This window comes from Typopeltis vanoorti, chromosome 11 (genome assembly GCF_054136105.1).
Source record: "Typopeltis vanoorti isolate ZY-2024b chromosome 11, IOZ_Tvanoo_1.0, whole genome shotgun sequence".
In the NCBI taxonomy this organism is placed as follows: domain Eukaryota; kingdom Metazoa; phylum Arthropoda; class Arachnida; order Uropygi; family Thelyphonidae; genus Typopeltis; species Typopeltis vanoorti.
In genome coordinates, this window is record NC_143559.1 from 118,658,416 (window position 1) to 118,675,082 (window position 16,667).

The following is a 16,667-nucleotide window of genomic DNA, read 5'->3' on the forward strand; positions in this document are numbered from 1 at the left end:
AATTATAGTGAATTTACTCACTATAACAACCTAGCAGGAAGTTGCCAGCCACAAAAAAACTCATAACATCAATGTTATTCTAAAGAAAATTAACTTCTGCAAAAATAAATATTTCATATCCTTTGGTACGAACATTTTGTACAAAAGTAAATTTATCCTAAAAACTAAAGAATAAATTTAACCAGGGGTGCTTAAAGGTCAAAGCTGTATAACTGAGAGGAGACCTCCACATAGCCTTTAAAGGAATGCGGAGAACCGACCAGGACTTCTGACCTAATGTCCAATCCTCACCTTCTCGGGGTGCACCCTGTTGTGTATCTACCTGGATACTGAACGAACGAGGATCGACTGGCAATTTGGGATTTACCCAACCAAATTGTATTCTTATTGGTTAAACCAAAATACAGAATGATGGTACAACATGACAAAATTTCATGCCGGCTGGGGCGTTGCCTGGTTAAACAAGGCCCCTGTTGTTTTTGCAAGGGAACCAAGCACAAATAGCGAAAATTCAGCTACTGGAACAAATCTGAAAACACATCCCAACTCAACATCACCAGAGTTAAAGAACGGTACTATCAACATAAGAAGCCTGAATGGCAAAGAAATGGCGCTAGCTGAGGAATTAGATAAGTACCAGATCAACATAATAGAGGTGACTGAAACAAAAAAAAAGACAAAAACTGGTGAGATCTTTCTGAGCACTAAATACAAAATGTTATACTCAGGAAATGACAATCAAGGAAAAGAAGTATTAGCCATAGTATTCAACACAAAATACGAAGCTAATCTTCTTGAATGGCAGGCAGTCTCAAGTAGAGTGATGTGGGAAATATCAGAATGGGGAATTGGACAATAAGACTTGTTTGTGCCTATGGTCCCACAGAAGGTTCTATTAAGGTAGAAGTGGAGGAATTTTTTGATGCTTTAGAAAAAGCAACTGACACAATGAAAAGGGAAAAGTTGGTCCTTGTTGGGGATCTAAATAGCAGAGTAGGAAATGATTGTCAGACTTACAAAAATATTTTGGGAAAATTTGGAGAAAAGAGCAAAGCTAATAATAATGGCAAATACCTGTTGGATTCTGCTCAGGACGTGGACTGGTTATTTCTAACACCATGTTCCAACATAAAAATGTGCACAAATTCACATGGAGAGAAGAGGCAAGGAATAAGAAAAGTCTCATTGACTATGTTATTGTTGATAGTGATGTTTTCTCCCTGGTGCAAGACACCAGAGTGCACAGAGGATTTGAAATTGGAAGCGATTACTATTTAGTCCTCAGCAGGATAAAATTGAATTGAATTTCATATTGAAAAGAATGACATGTAAGAAAGTTTTAAAGTGAATAAAAGTTGAGCATCTCTCAAATATGAGCGCTTATTGAAGAAATCACTTTACAGTTACATGCAATATGCATTTTTCAGTGATGATGTATCTTTCACATGAAAGCTAGAATATTTGATCTAAGAATGGGGTTTATTTACTCATAATTTTCTATATTCTGTTCAAGATATATTTATCATGATTATTATTATCATAATTACAGTTTAAAGCTCACATGTGCATTCAACCAAATAAGTTAACATCAGAAATCATCAACGGAGTACAGCAGTACCTTAAGTTATGTAATGCATTTCATGAATGATATAACATAACTTGAGGTTATATTTTTCAAATAAATGAGAAAGGAAATAGACCAAAAATAAAAATCATAAAGGGAAAATTTTTATTAAACAAGTATATTATGTTTAATGTATTGTAATTTAGCATCTGAAATTATGAAAATTTCATAGCAATAAAGTAGCAAAGAATAATAATAAAAGAATGAGAAGTAATCGCTACATTCACTGAAGCATTTTCACTACATACTTGATGTGACTTCTAGTGCCTGTGTTCTTCATTTCTCCTTATGAACTTCTTCATAATATAAGTTTGCATTCTTATTAAACTCGAAACTTTTTCATTACTTTCTTCAGTGGAAACAGTTTGTCTGGGCATGCGTCCATAATAGACCAGTTCCATCTAAGTTACACTTATGGGTTAATAATTTTGGTCCTCATATGATTGTGAATTTTTGGCAACCTATTCTCTTTAGTTTCATGTTGCTGGTCATGATAGTCTTTGAATTTCTGGAACCATCCACTATAATTAAATGTTTATTTCAACTCATTTGGAAATATTTTTGAGTCTTTAATCTTTCTTGAATCACTTAATAGGAATGGGAATGCTTTATTTTGAAACTCAACCACAAAGCTAGAATTTTTTCCATATTTTTCCTCTCTAATTTCTGATGATTAATGCTCAAGCTGCTTGCAAACTGCAAAACTGTTACATGTTTTTTTAAGCATTGTCTTTCTCAGCAGCAAAATATTCTTTGAGAATTTATTAGAATTGATATCATAAGGTTCACAAGATTGAGGAGAGGCACCATCTATCAAATAGGTAAATAAAATCTGAAGAAAGAAGCACAGAAATATTTTTGACCAAGGTTGAAGTTAAACTGAAAATTAAAGTTTTCAAACTTCACTGTACACAGAACCAGCACATACCCGCAAATGAATGGGAATTTCGAGAAAATCAAAAAATTCATTAATGCAAAATATTGTAAGTTGATTGCTTGTAACTTGGTATTACTGCATAATCATTTTGAATGGACTACACATCGGGAGACTAATTTTCCTTTCAACATGTTAATTAGTAATCTGATAGAATATAAATTTTTTCCAGTTCTAATTTTTCAGTGTTATATATTATGTGATGGTTTTCTAAGGAGTGAAATTAATAATAAGGGAGGTCTTTTACAAATTGCATATTTCTAAAGCTTGAGATTTTGTTGCTAAAAAGTCATTTTGTAGTTGGAAAGATATTTATGATCTAACAGGTATTTTTTTTCCATCAGATATGTATTTTTAAATGGAAAGTGTTTCAATGATGAATAGTGCAGGGGTCCTGAAATCAGTTATACATGTGAGCTGAGCCATCCTTTAAAAGGTATATCTGCATGTGGCAATTATACTCTTCTTAGAGGCATGGTGAGACTGCACTATCTGAGAATACTTGTTAAAAGAAATTTTAATTTCTTTTATTATAAAGGACTATAAAGCACTGTTTTTCAAATTACTGCTGCAACTTTTTTTTGCAGGGGTGGGTATAAAACTCTTTCAGTGTTGCTGTGGATTAATACAGGGAGAAGAGAGGAGGTCAAAGACCTGTCAGAACAGTCTCCTTCCCATAATGGTTTCAACAGCGTCCCCCCCCCTCCATACTACTTTTTCCAAGCACATTTGACATGTAAATAGATATAAATGGCAACCAGATGATTTTTAGTTGAAGTCTAATTTGTCCTCAGATTCAATCCTGTATATTGGTGGCTAACCAGAATCATTTTACTATTTGTATTCTCAAAAGAAGGATGTCAGTCTCTACAGTGTATTTGGCATGCTTTAAGGCTGTCTGTGATTTGTGAAATGGCAGCAGATTCTTAGACCATTTTTTTTTAAGTGTGAAAAAGGGCATGGGCATCTGTCTACCACTTATAGAAAAAGTTCTGGAAGTGGTAGACTGTAGTTGACTGATTTATCAAGTATATTTTGCAGTTTCATTCCATTGAGGAGTGAAAGATCCTGCTTAGATAGGATTGGGTACACTGAAATATATAATGTATTCTGTATAATTTACGGCTAACTCTCATTATCAAATAAAATTAGTGAATTTACTCACTATAACAACCTAGCAGGAAGTTGCCAGCCACAAAAAAACTCATAACATCAATGTTATTCTAAAGAAAATTAACTTCTGCAAAAATAAATATTTCATTTCCTTTGGTAGGAACATTTTGTACAAAAGTAAATTTTTCCTAAAAACAAAAGAATAAATTTAACCTGGGGTGTTTAAGGGTCAAACTGTATAACTGAGAGGAGACCTCCACATAGCCTTTAAAGGAATGCGGAGAACCAACCAGGGCTTCTGATCTAATGTCCAATCCTCACCTTCTTGTGATGCACCCTGTTGGGTATCTACCTGGATACTGAACGAACGAGGATGGGCTGGCAATTTGGGATTTAGCCGACCAAATTGTATTCTTATTGGTTAAACCAAAATGCAGAATGATGGAAGAACTAGGCAACGCCCCGGCTGGGGCGTTGCCTAGTTAAACAAGGTTCCCGTTGTTTTTTCCAGGGAACCAAGGCAAACAGCAAAAAGTCAGCTACTGGAACAAATCTGAAAACACACCCCAACTCAACATCAACAGAGTTAAAGATCGGCACTATCAACATAAGAAGCCTGAATGGCAAAGAAATGGAGCTAGCTGAGGAACTCGATAAGTACCAGATCGACATAATAGGGATGACTGAAACAAAAAAAGGCAAAAAACTGGTGAGATCGTCCTGAGTAATAAATACAAAATGTTACATTCAGGCAATGACAATCAAGGAAAAGAACTATTAGCCATAGTATTCAACACAAAATACGAGGCTAATCTTCTTGAATAGCAGGCAGTCTCAAGTAGAGTGATGTGGACATATATGAGAATGGGGAACTGGACAATGAGACTTATTTGTACCTATGGTCCCACAGAAGGTTCTATTAAGGTAGAAGTGGAGGACATTCTCTAAAGTCAGAGGCTTTAGTGAAAGCAACTGATACAATGAAAAAGGAAAAGTTGGTCCTTGTTGTGGATCTAAATAACAGAGTAGGAAATGATTGTCAGACATACAAAATTGTTTTGGGAAAATTTGGAGAAAAGAGCAAAGCTAATAATAATGGCAAATACCTGTTGGATTTCTGCTCAGGACATGGACTGGTTATTACTAACACCATGTTCCAACATAAAAATGTGCACAAATTCACATGGACAGGAGAGGTAAGGAATAAGAAAAGTCTCTTTGACTGTGTTATTGTTGATAGGGATGTTTTCTTCCTGATGCCGGACACCAGAGTGTACAGAGGATTTGAAATTGGAAGCGATCACTGTTTAGTCTTGAGCAGGATAAAATTAAATTTCATATTGAAAAGAATGACATGTAAGAAAGTTTTAAAGTGAATAAAAGTTGAGCAGCTCTCAGATGTGAGAGCTTATTGAAAATACACAAAGATTATTGAAGAAAAAATGAAAGAGTTTGACAACAGGAACCGATCTTGGAGATTCATTGGCAAGCCATGAAGAAAACCCTGATTAATTCAGCCAGAGAGGAATATGGTGATGTTGTCTGCAAGGATAGAAAAATCGGAACTCCATGGACACAGGAAGTTAAATAGGCAGTAAAGGAAAAGAAGAAAGCATATCAAAAGTTTCTGGCAAATAAGTCAGCTTGTGCTCTTAGAGAATACAGAGACAAATGTAAGAAAGATAAACGCTGTGTAAAACTAGCTAAACAAAAGTCATGGCAGGACTTTGGCAAGAACATAGAAAATAAATATCAAGAAGGTGGCAAAATATTCTGGAAGTTGTTGAAGCTTAGGAATGGAGGAAAGAGTGCTGTAAAAGGAGTTAGAGATGATAAAGATGACATGAAAACGCAGGAGGAAAAGATATCCTTGAAGTATGGAATGATTACTTTGAAAAATTGCTAAATGTAACAAGCAGTGATGACAGCACAGTGGTAAAAAACACTGACCAGACATGCAGTCAGGAATACATATCCATACTTGAAGTAGAAAAAGCCTGAAATGCAGAAAGGCAGCAGGAGTAGATGATATTCGACCAGAAATGCTCAAGTATGGAGGTATAAAAGTCTTACAGTGGCTGCATTGCATAGTTCAGAAGGCCTGGCCAGAGGGACGAATTCCAGATGGTTGGAGTAAAGCTCTAATAGTACCCATATATAAAAAGGGAAAGAAAACTGAATGTAAGAAATACAGAGGTATGTCATGGGTGAGTGTGTTCCTGGTAAGATATATATACAGATATACTTGAGAAACAGTTGAGAAGAATTGTGGAAGAAAAGCTTGGTGAAGAACCAGCTGTCAGGATCAGATCTTCAATTTACAACAAATAGTGGAGAAATCATGGGAATATAACAGAGATCTGTATTTAAGTTTTGTCGATTTGGAAAAGGCATATGACAAGGTGCCAAGAGAGAAGCTATTCAATATGCTACAGTTATATGGTGTCAATGGGGCATTATATCAAGCAATACTTAGTCTTTATTTGAGTTGTAAGTCTGCAGTTAGAATTGAAGGAAGTACAGGAAGATGGTTTATTGTTAAATCTGGTGTGAGACAAGGATGTACATTATCCCCTCTGTTATTCATTATCTATATGGATCACATTATGAAGGAAAGTGGTATTAAATGTGATATCAAAATTGGAGTTGTTAATGTCAGCTCTTTGCTTTATGCAGATGATGTTATACGTCTAAATAAATCCGCTACAAGTCTGCAAGATTCACCGACTTAATTGAATAACTGTTGTAATAAATATGGTATGAAGGTTAGCAATAAAAAGACAAAGACAATGAAAATAGGTAGAATCATTGAAAATGTCAACTGTGTTGTGAATGGAGAACCTGTGGAACAAGTAAAACATTTCAGCTACTTAGGCACGATTTTTAGAAAGATGGTAAATTAAATGCAGAAATAGACAACAGAATCAACAAAGCTGGTATGGTAGGAAGTCAATTGAATAAATTCATATGGAATAAGAGAGAAATTAGTCGGAATACTAAATTAGCTATATACAAGACAGTGTTCAAACCAGTTTTATCTTATGGATCAGAAGTAAAACAGTTGACCAAAGACTAGAGACCGCAGATATGAGAGTCCTGAGAAAGATTAGAGGTGTGAACAGATGGCATCAATGGCAATATCATATTAAAAATGAGGATATTAGGAAAGTACTTGACATTGTCAGCATCCAGGAATGTGTTAGTAGAACTAATCTCAGATGGTATGGTCACTTAAACAGAATGGGCGAGGAAAGATTAGCAACACAAGTGTTCTCTGCCAGGTTGGCAGGAAAACGACCAAGACATAGGTGGATTGATATGGTACAAAGTGCCTTAGATGATAGAAAATATAAGATCTGATAATGTTGGAGTCTTGACAAGTAACAGACTGATTTGGAGGAAAATTGTAGATAGGAAGTTAGTAATGATGTAAATTTTTCATGTAGTACTATCATATCCTGTACATCCCTTGAGGGTACATGGCAGGAATTTGATGATGATGATATATTTAACCAAATAAATAGAAATTTTGAAATGAAGATTGGAGCAAATTTTTTAGAAAATAATTTGGTTGTTGTTTCTTTTATCAGCTTAAACAGGAAATTATAATTTTTCATTATTAATATCTGAAATGTGAATAAATGCAAACACTTTGGAGTACAATTTGACACTTATTTGCATCATTTTCTGGCATGTGATTGTCTAATGCAAGATGCAGTTGCTGTTTAACTATCAACAGCTCTTTCAAAGTGGCCCATTATATACCTAATTTGGTCAGTTGTTACTTTTTTTTTTTATCAGTCATCAGTCTCCTCTGTCTTGGGCTTCCTCTGGATTTTTTCCTGTAGTTTTTTTGCTTTAAACATCTGAATGTTTAAAGCAAAAAAACTGGTACAGGTGATACAGGTCACTGGTTCTGTTCGAGTGACCTGTATCACAAGTTCTGTTTACACATTCTATATCGTTAATGAAGTCATTCTTTTATATCTTCATTTTGAATAATGACCCTACCACTAATGCTATCTTTGATTTGGTTTATTCTGTCTCCCTGTTAATTCTATATCAACATATTGAAATAAGGTTGTCTAGAAGTATTGTGCATTTGTAATTCAGGATTAGTCAAAATGAATTAATACAACTTGAACATTTTATTGCGGTGTGAATGATTACTTTGGTCACTGCAGTAGAGATTGTGTCAAATGATAGAATTATTGCAGTTTTGGCCACACCTTGCATTTTTTCAGTGTGGATTATCTTGCATATAAACTGATACTTCAACCATGTGGACAGACTAATGTGTTCGTCGAACATGTTGTTTATTATTTTAACGGTATAATAGAACACAGAAACTAAGTAAATAATTAATTTATTAACTTGATGCTGATATTTTGCTGGTGTTATAACCAGCATCTTCAGAGCACAAAAACACTGTTTGTCACAATACGCGAGACTAGAACAACATGGTGTACTTAAACAAAATTGTAGCAGCAACACAAAGACTAGAGTCCTGATTTTGGGGCCCTCTATCTGAAAAAAAAAAATAAAAAATACTAAAACCAGATATTCACAACCCACCTTCCCCCCTTCACAAAAAAGATTACTCTTAATCCATCGCCATTCCCTACATCTGAGGAACCTCGGAAAAAATCAACAAAATTCTAAAAAAGCATGACTTGACCACTTGTTACAGACCATATAGAAAATTGGCATCCCTTATCCGCTCCCCTAGACCTGCCTGGTGTATACCAGGTCCCTTGCAGCTGTAAATTGTCCTACTTTGGCCAAACACATGGACTACATCCGATTTCACCAGTACACCCACTCTGGGCTTGCAGACCATGCTCTGGATACTTGCCACAGAATAAGGTGGAAGAAAGCCACAGTAATACACTGCAGCAAGTTCAAATATGAAAGACTATTCATGGAATCAGCCTTTGCCCTTAAGAACATATCAAACCTCAACAAAATTTGGTTGCATGAGACTGCCCCAAATTTGGGAAACATACCTCAGAAGAACTTAAAGCCAAGAACACCTAATATAGCCCTCCAGGGGACACCATCAGGACTTTAGGAAAACGGTAGCGTCCTCGCTTCATTTCTCATTTGCTGTTATGTAGTACTTGTGTGCACGTGTTTTTATCTTAAGTTGCCGAAATATCAGAAAGTATATATTAATGTTGATTTAATTTATGTTTCTAGTGTATGCTGTCAATTCCTTAAGTATTAATTATCATTTTTAACCAGCGTATAAGCCTTTCTACAAGAATTACTATAAATCATGCCTAAGTGGCTGAAATGTTTCACTTATTCTATAGGTTCTCCATTCACGATGCAGTTCAATGCTTCTGCCTATTTTCATTGTCTTGTTATTGCTGACCTTCATGCCATATCTATTACAACAGTTATTCAATTTAGTCAGGGAATCTTGCACAGTTGTAGAGAATTTATTTAGAAGTATAACATCGTCCACATAAAGTAAAGAGCTGAGATTAACATTTCCAATTTTGATGTCAGGTTTAATACCACTTTCCTTCATAATGCAATCCATATAAATAATGAACAACAGAGAGGATAATGTACATCCTTGTCTGACACCAGAATTAACTTTAAACCATCTTCTTGTACTTCCTTCAATTCTAATTACTGACTTACAACTCAAATAAAGACTAAGTATTCTTGATATAATGCTCCATTGACACCATATAACTGTAGGGTATTGAATAACTTCTCTCTTGGTGCTTTGTCATATGCCTTTTCCAGATCTACAAAACTTAATACAGATCTTTGTTATATTCCCATGATTTCTCAACTATTTGTCATATAGTGAAGATATTGACCCTGACAGCCTCTATTTGGCCTGAATCCAGCTTGTTCTAAACCAAGCTTTTCTTCCACAGTCCTTCTGAACCGTTTCTCAAGTATACTTGCATAAATCTTACCAGGAATACTCAGTAGGGAAATAACTTTAAATACTTCTGTAATTCTCACATTCAGTTTTATTTCCCTTTTTATATATGGGTACTATGAGAGCTCTACTCCAATTATCTGGAATTTGTCTCTCTGTCTAGGCCACTGTAAGACTTTTATACCTCCACACTTGAGCATTTCTGGTCGGATATCATCTACTCCTGCTGCCTTTCCACATTTCAGGCCTTGGATGGCTTTTTCTATTTCAAGTATGATCCTTGTCTGTATTCCTGACTACATGCCTTTTGAGTGTGTTTTTACCACTGTGCTATCATTGCTTGTTTCATTTAGCAATTTTTCGAAGTAATTACTCCATACTTCAAGGATATCTTGTTCTCCAGTTTTCATGTCATCTTTATCATCTCTAATTCCTTTTACAGCACTCTTTCCTTCATTTCTAAGCTTCTTCAACAACCTCCAGATTATCTTTCCACCTTCTTGATATTTATTTTCTATGTTCTTACCAAAGTCTTCCCATGACGTTTGTTTAGCTAGTTTTACGCACTGTTTAGCTTTCTGACATTTGTATTTGCCAGGAACTTTTGATATACTTTCTTCTTTTCCTTCATTGCCTCTTTAACTTCCTGTGTCCACCATGGATTTCTGATTTTTCTATCCTTGCAGACAACCTCACCACATGCCTCTCTGGCTGAATCAATCAGTGTTTTCTTTTGAATCTCCAAGCTTTGGTTGCTGTTCTCAAACTCTCATTTTTTTTCTTGAATAACATTTGTGTATTTTAGTCTGCAATTCACATCTGAGAGCTGCTCAACTTTTATTCGCTTTAAAACTTTCTTACATGTTTTTTTTTTCAGTATGAAATTAAATTTTATCCTGCTCAAGACTAAATAGTGATCGCTTCTGATTTCAAATCCTCTGTACACTCGGGTGTCCTGCACCAATGAGAAAACATCACTATCAACAATAAAGTCAATGAGACTTTTCTTATTCCTTGCCTCTTCTCTCCATGTGAATTTGTGCACATTTTTATGTTAGAACATTGTGTTAGTAATAACCAGTCCATGTCATGAACAGAAACCCAACAGGTATTTGCCATTATTATTAGCTTTGCTCTTTTCCCCAAATTTTCCCAGAATATTTTTGTATGTCTGAGAATCATTTCCTACTCTGCTATTTAGATCCCAATAAGGACCAACTTTTCCTTTTTCATTGTGTCAGTTGCTTTTTCTAAAGCATCAAAAAATTCCTCCACGTATACCTTAGTAGAACCTTCTGTGGGACCATAGGCACAAATAAGTCTCATTGTCCAATTTTCCATTCTGATATTTGCTCACATCACTCTACTTGAGACTGCATGCCATTCAAGAAGATTAGCCTCGTATTTTGTGTTGAATACTATGGCTACACCTTCTTTTCCTTGATTGTTATTTCCTGAGTATAATATTTTGTATTTAGTGCTCAGAAAGATCTCACCAGTTTGTCTTTTTTGTTTCAGTCATTTTTGTCATGTTGGACCATCATTTCGTATTTAGGCTTATGCCAATAAGAATACAATTTGGTTACCTAAATTCCAAATTGCCGGCCCATCTTCGTTCATTCACTATCCAGGTGGATACCTAACAGGGTGCACACCACCATAAGTAATCATTTAATGAATATATTGAGGTAAGTTATATTATTGTTTTTTTGTGGGGGGAGGGAGGGCAGGCCATACAGACTGCACAGGTGTTAAAATTTTGTGCAGTGTCTGTGGGGAAACTCCTCAGAAGTAGATATTCTCCTTACCTTGGAATGTAGCTTTATGCACAAACCAAACAGTCTTGTTGTTAATCATTTCTTGTAAGCCACAACAAAATTCATTTGGCAAAAAAACTTAAATGATCATTTACTATTATATATCCTTGTATTCTCTTGTATGGTGAACCGATGTGAAGCTATCAATAATAGCATTGTCAGTGAATATTATGAATTTATGCATGTCTGTGTTGAAAGACTCATCGAGGGAGGCCACATACTACACGCACCAGCTATCATACTTTTTCTTGTATTCATTCACACTGCTTGCACTCACAACATCCAAAGACAATCCATTCCAGTCACGCGCCACCCTCTGAGAGAAAAATCTAGCCTTCACACCCTTCTTGGCTGCTTTCATTCTCAGCTTCCAAGGATGCACTCTGGTTCTTTCCCCATCCTCCATAAATTGAAAAATTCCATCAATTGAAATACTGTATGACCTGTTCAGAAGTTTGTAAGTCAATCATATCACCCCTCTTTCTCCTGTTTGCTAGTGTCTGCAGTCTACAAATTTGCAGTCTGTCTTCATAATCAGTATTTATGAACCACAGAGCACTATATATATATATATATATATATATATGTGCACTACAATCCTGATATCATTTTTAACACTCTCTCCAATATATTAGAATCACAACAGAAATCAGGAGATCAGACCTGTGTACAATAGTCCTAGTGAGGTCTTATCAAGGCCTTGTAAAGAGTCAAAATATCTTTACATGTGAACGTTTGTTTCAGCATTGCAATTATCTTTTGAGCTGTATTTGCAATTTTTGCTATATGACTCTTGAACCTCAACTTCCTATCTATTAACACTCCAAGATCCCTAGCCCGATCAGTTTCTTCTAATATAATCCCACCAATATAATACGACATTGGATATCAAATCATGCCGAAGTGAATGACTTTACATTTACTGACATTGAACTGACATCCATTTTCCCTTGCCCACAATTCCAGCTTATTCAATCATTCTGCAAGTACTGTATATTAGCAGCATTCCTGATTACCCTACCTATCTATGCATTATCAGTAAATAGCTGGATTGCTTGTCAAATCCTTCCCAATATCATTAGTGTACAGATTGAATAACAGTGGACCAAGCACTGATTCTTGTGGTACACCACTTGTTACTTTGCAGACTCAGACCCCCCCGTTTACCACTTTTTGATATCTGTCAGTCAGCTATCCTGTTATCCATGTTAATATTATGTAACCCAAACCAATTTTCTTCAATTTATGCAACAGTCTACCATGCTGTATTCTGTCAAAAGCCTTAGCAAAATCCAAAAGTATCATGGTGTATCCATTCCCATTGTCCAGTTCAGTAGTAATATTGTTATAGAATGTGAGCAAGTTTCTTAAACATGACCTTCCCTTAGTAAACCCATGTTGCTCATTGCAAATTAGAGATTCTCTGTCAACCCATTTCTGAATGAGAGTCCTAACCAATTTTTCCAAAATCTTCACCACCACTCCTGAGATACTAATTGGTTGATAGTTGGATACATCATTGGTCTTTGCACCATCCTTGTGCAATGGAATTACCATACATTCCTTCCATTCCTGCGGAATCTTCCCTGATTTGAGACTCATATTAAACAGCCTGATCAAAAGACTGGGCAGTTTGGCTGAACACTCTTTTAGCACAAGGGCTGATATTCCATCAGTCCTATTGCTGAATTCTTATTCAATTTTGCAACAGCTCTCAAACCTTGGCCTCACACACCTGTGTTTTTTCATCTAGTGAAGAGGTAACTGTGAGCTCAATGGTATTAGTAATGACCATTGTGTTGCTGTCTTTAATCAGCAAGTATTTATCATCGTTATTAGCTTTAGATTTTCTCCTTTTCCAAAACATTTCTGTATGTCTGTGATTCATTTCTTACTCAGCTGTTTAGGTCTTCAACAAAAAACAGCATTCCCTTGGTCAGCTGTTCTCTAACTTCAACTTTCTCTACTAGAACCTTCTGTGAAATCATAATCATAGATACAAATGTCATTGTCTAATTTCCCATTTTTGAAAATTTTCCATATCCTTATACTGGAATTGCTGACGTTAAAAAAAAAAAAAAAAAAATATCAATCAATAGCATGTGCACTACTATCATTACCCCTTTCTTTTCCCGCTCATTATTGCTGAATATAAGATCTCATATTTGACAAACTATTTCTAATGCTGAAATATACCTGTGATTGTATTCTTCTTAAGTAATTTATTACACTTCTAGTTCTGTTTCTACCTGATTTAATAATTTTAAAAATGCCACAGATTGAGAACAACTTCAACATTTTAATACTCAAAAGGTGATATAAAAGTTATATCACCTTTTGAGTTTGATTTATTTGCACTCTTTCTTCTGATTTTGAGCATTTTTAGTACCTTCCAAAACATTTTGCTGCCTTTTTATTTCTGTTCTATATTCTTCCAATGACTTTGTTTGGCTACTCTGATATAGCTTTTTACAATTTTTTCCTAAATTGTTGAAGGGAATTATTTCCTTTTTAATTCATGCAGGCAACTTCACTTTTTTGGAGTTTATCAATGTTTTCTTTAGATTTTGTCACTTTTAAACTTTCCTAATAATGTTTTCATACTTGAATTTTTAGTTTATATTTAAAAACTGTCCTACTTCCATATGATTCTTTGGCTACACTATGAAGCTCAGTATTATTCTGATCAAAACTAGTGATTACTTTCTGCTTCAGATGCACGATTGAGTAGACTGAGACAAGAGACTCACTGTATACTCAGAGATCACAGGAACAGTTATTGTGGATAGTTTGCTATACTACGCATAGCATTGTATCTATTAGACTTTTGTCAGCACTTTCAATAGTTATAGCAGTGTTTGCATTTGCTTCCAGAAATTTTTTTATAAATGCCAAAATTAGTATTGATATTGATCTTTGAAAATTATTTGTTAGCTATTTGAACTTTTTTTTATTATTATTTTTTTTTTTAGGTATAGCAATATAAATACTTCAGTAAGTAAATTTTAGCTTCACAAAGAAGAAAAGATGGTCCTGATGTTGACTGTAGAAGCATAAACAAGAATATAGTTGGTATTGGTTCAATATTTGTAAGAGAACATAGATGTTAATCCTCATTCCTGTACAGATTTAAATTGTAGAATAAAGGCATTGATTTTGGTTTGGATTGCTTTTTTTTTTTTTAAGTGGCATATAAATGGTCTGCAGTTAAAACTGCAGACTATCACTGCAAAGAATTGAATGTTTAGGTTAACATTTAAGTACAATACTCAAATGTTATGTTTCCATTTTTAATGTAATGTTGTAATGTTTCCATTTTTTTTTAAGTGAAATTTCATAAAACAACCAAATATCTGGCTGTTTCATGAGAATTCATTGCTGATAAACAGTATTTCAAATTATAACTTTTCTAGTTCCTATAAAAAGCTACTCTAAAGACAGTAATGCCCAAGTTAAGTTTGGGCATTACTGTCTTTAGAGTAGCTCACTCATGAAGCCTGTCATAAAAACTTGAAAGAAAAAAATATTACCGTTTCTTCCTGTTTTGGCTGGCATCTGATACAGAATACAGATATTTAAAAAAAAATACCATTAGCTTTCATTTATAAATCAGTGATTGTTGCTGTCTAGTTTTATTTATACTAAAGAAAGATCTGTATGTACATATGCACAAACCAAAATCAGATATTATGCACTTTCCTTTTATTCAAAGATTCCTTAAATTTATACTTCTATATATCTAATAAAAAATCGTTTCGTAATATTGTTTTTGCTGAGTTATATATTTTTTTTTTGCGGGGGGGGGGGGGGTAATTTTCTTCTCAGTTCTATCTGGCTTGCTATTAAAAGGCAAAATAACTATGAAGGGATAAAAAATAGCCAAGAATCAAAAGCTGATATCATTAAATTGTGTCATTCTTTAAAGGTACCTGTAACTAAACAAACTACAGAGTAATTAACTTTAACGAAAGTATAAACATTTTGTACTGATGAGGAATCAGTGTGTGGAAACAAGCAAATCAAAGAACAGGAATACAAGGTACATATAACAATTGGTTTACCCATTAAAAACTGTTGTTGCGAGCTACAACTTGAAACCATTTTTAATGTTCACATAAAATGAGAATTTCCCAAAGTTTTGGGCGGGAGGCAATTGTTCTGATTCAGGTTAGGCCAATTGTAAGAGCTTCAACTTTCTTTGCAAATGCATTTATATTTAAAACTACTTCTATGGAGTCTGCCCATAGAATACAATGCTTGCATTGTAGGGGTGGTGTACCAAAAACCTCTAAAAATTTTTGATGCTTTCCAAAAGTTGGCCGTTAGTTAATTGATAACTTCCAGGTGGACTATTTTTGTGTTGTCTTTTCTACAGATACTTCCATGGATAGAAGGGATGCACATGTGCAATTCTTCATCAGCTGTACAACATCCATTTACAGTCCAACTGCTAACTCACAAAACCTGATACTCATTGTTCATTGCCTCTGTTCTCTGGAACAGTTTTCCAAGAAGTATTTCTCCAAAGGCAAAGGCTACAACTCATAACTCTTAAAAAAAAAAAAAATGGATTCATTCTTTCTTAACGCGTTCAACATTTCGTAAACGCCAAAGTTGGATGGCAGTCTTAGAAATTATAACTGAGGTTGTTAAGATGCATTTGATTGAGGACGATTTCTTTGGATTCCACAATTCTTTCTAGTTTATCATAGCAATAAAAGATATTTTCAGTAATAAATTTAGTTTAATCCTTTATCCAAGTGTAAGCAAAGTTTGCACCTGAAGTATCTTCAGGACTGAGGCAACTCGTGGTAAAGGTGGACCAAGCTCTCATCACTACTTGCTTAGTATCTCCCATAATGCAAAGCACATCTTGTGGACATGTATAATGCTATGCATTAAGGGAAGGGCCACTACCCAGACCGGTTTCGACCATTATTGAGGTCTCGTCAGTGGGAGCCAGACTCAGAGGTAGTGATACTGAGGCAGAAGCAATGGAGAAGTCATATTTACTTATACGAATTGCCAAAAGGTGTATCACCTTATTATTAAATTACTCTGAATTTAGAGAAAGAATGTTGGAAGTATTTTTATTTTTTTATTTATTTATTTTTTTTTTTGAGACAACACGATCCTGAAGATACTTCAGGCACAAACTTTGTTTGCTTACAAGTGGAAAAAAAATACTTCCAAGATATTTTCAGATTTGTCCCATAAGAATGGATAATGAGGTTTTCCTCATTAATGTCAGCAGAATTCATGACATGGTTTGAT

The 16,667-nt window shown here is 34.8% G+C and overlaps 1 protein-coding gene across 1 annotated transcript in view; it reads left to right on the forward strand.

The window, feature by feature from the left end:
- The window catches only part of LOC150101992 (coiled-coil-helix-coiled-coil-helix domain-containing protein 2-like), a 48,446-nt gene extending 33,887 nt beyond the window's left edge, over window positions 1-14,559 (forward strand). Inside the window, exon 5 of the mRNA XM_090400526.1 lies at window positions 14,366-14,559. Within this exon, the coding sequence (XP_090256652.1) occupies window positions 14,366-14,379 (14 nt within the window). The 3' untranslated portion in view covers window positions 14,380-14,559. The remainder of the gene's footprint in view (window positions 1-14,365) is intronic.
- Window positions 14,560-16,667: the final 2,108 nt, after the last annotated feature.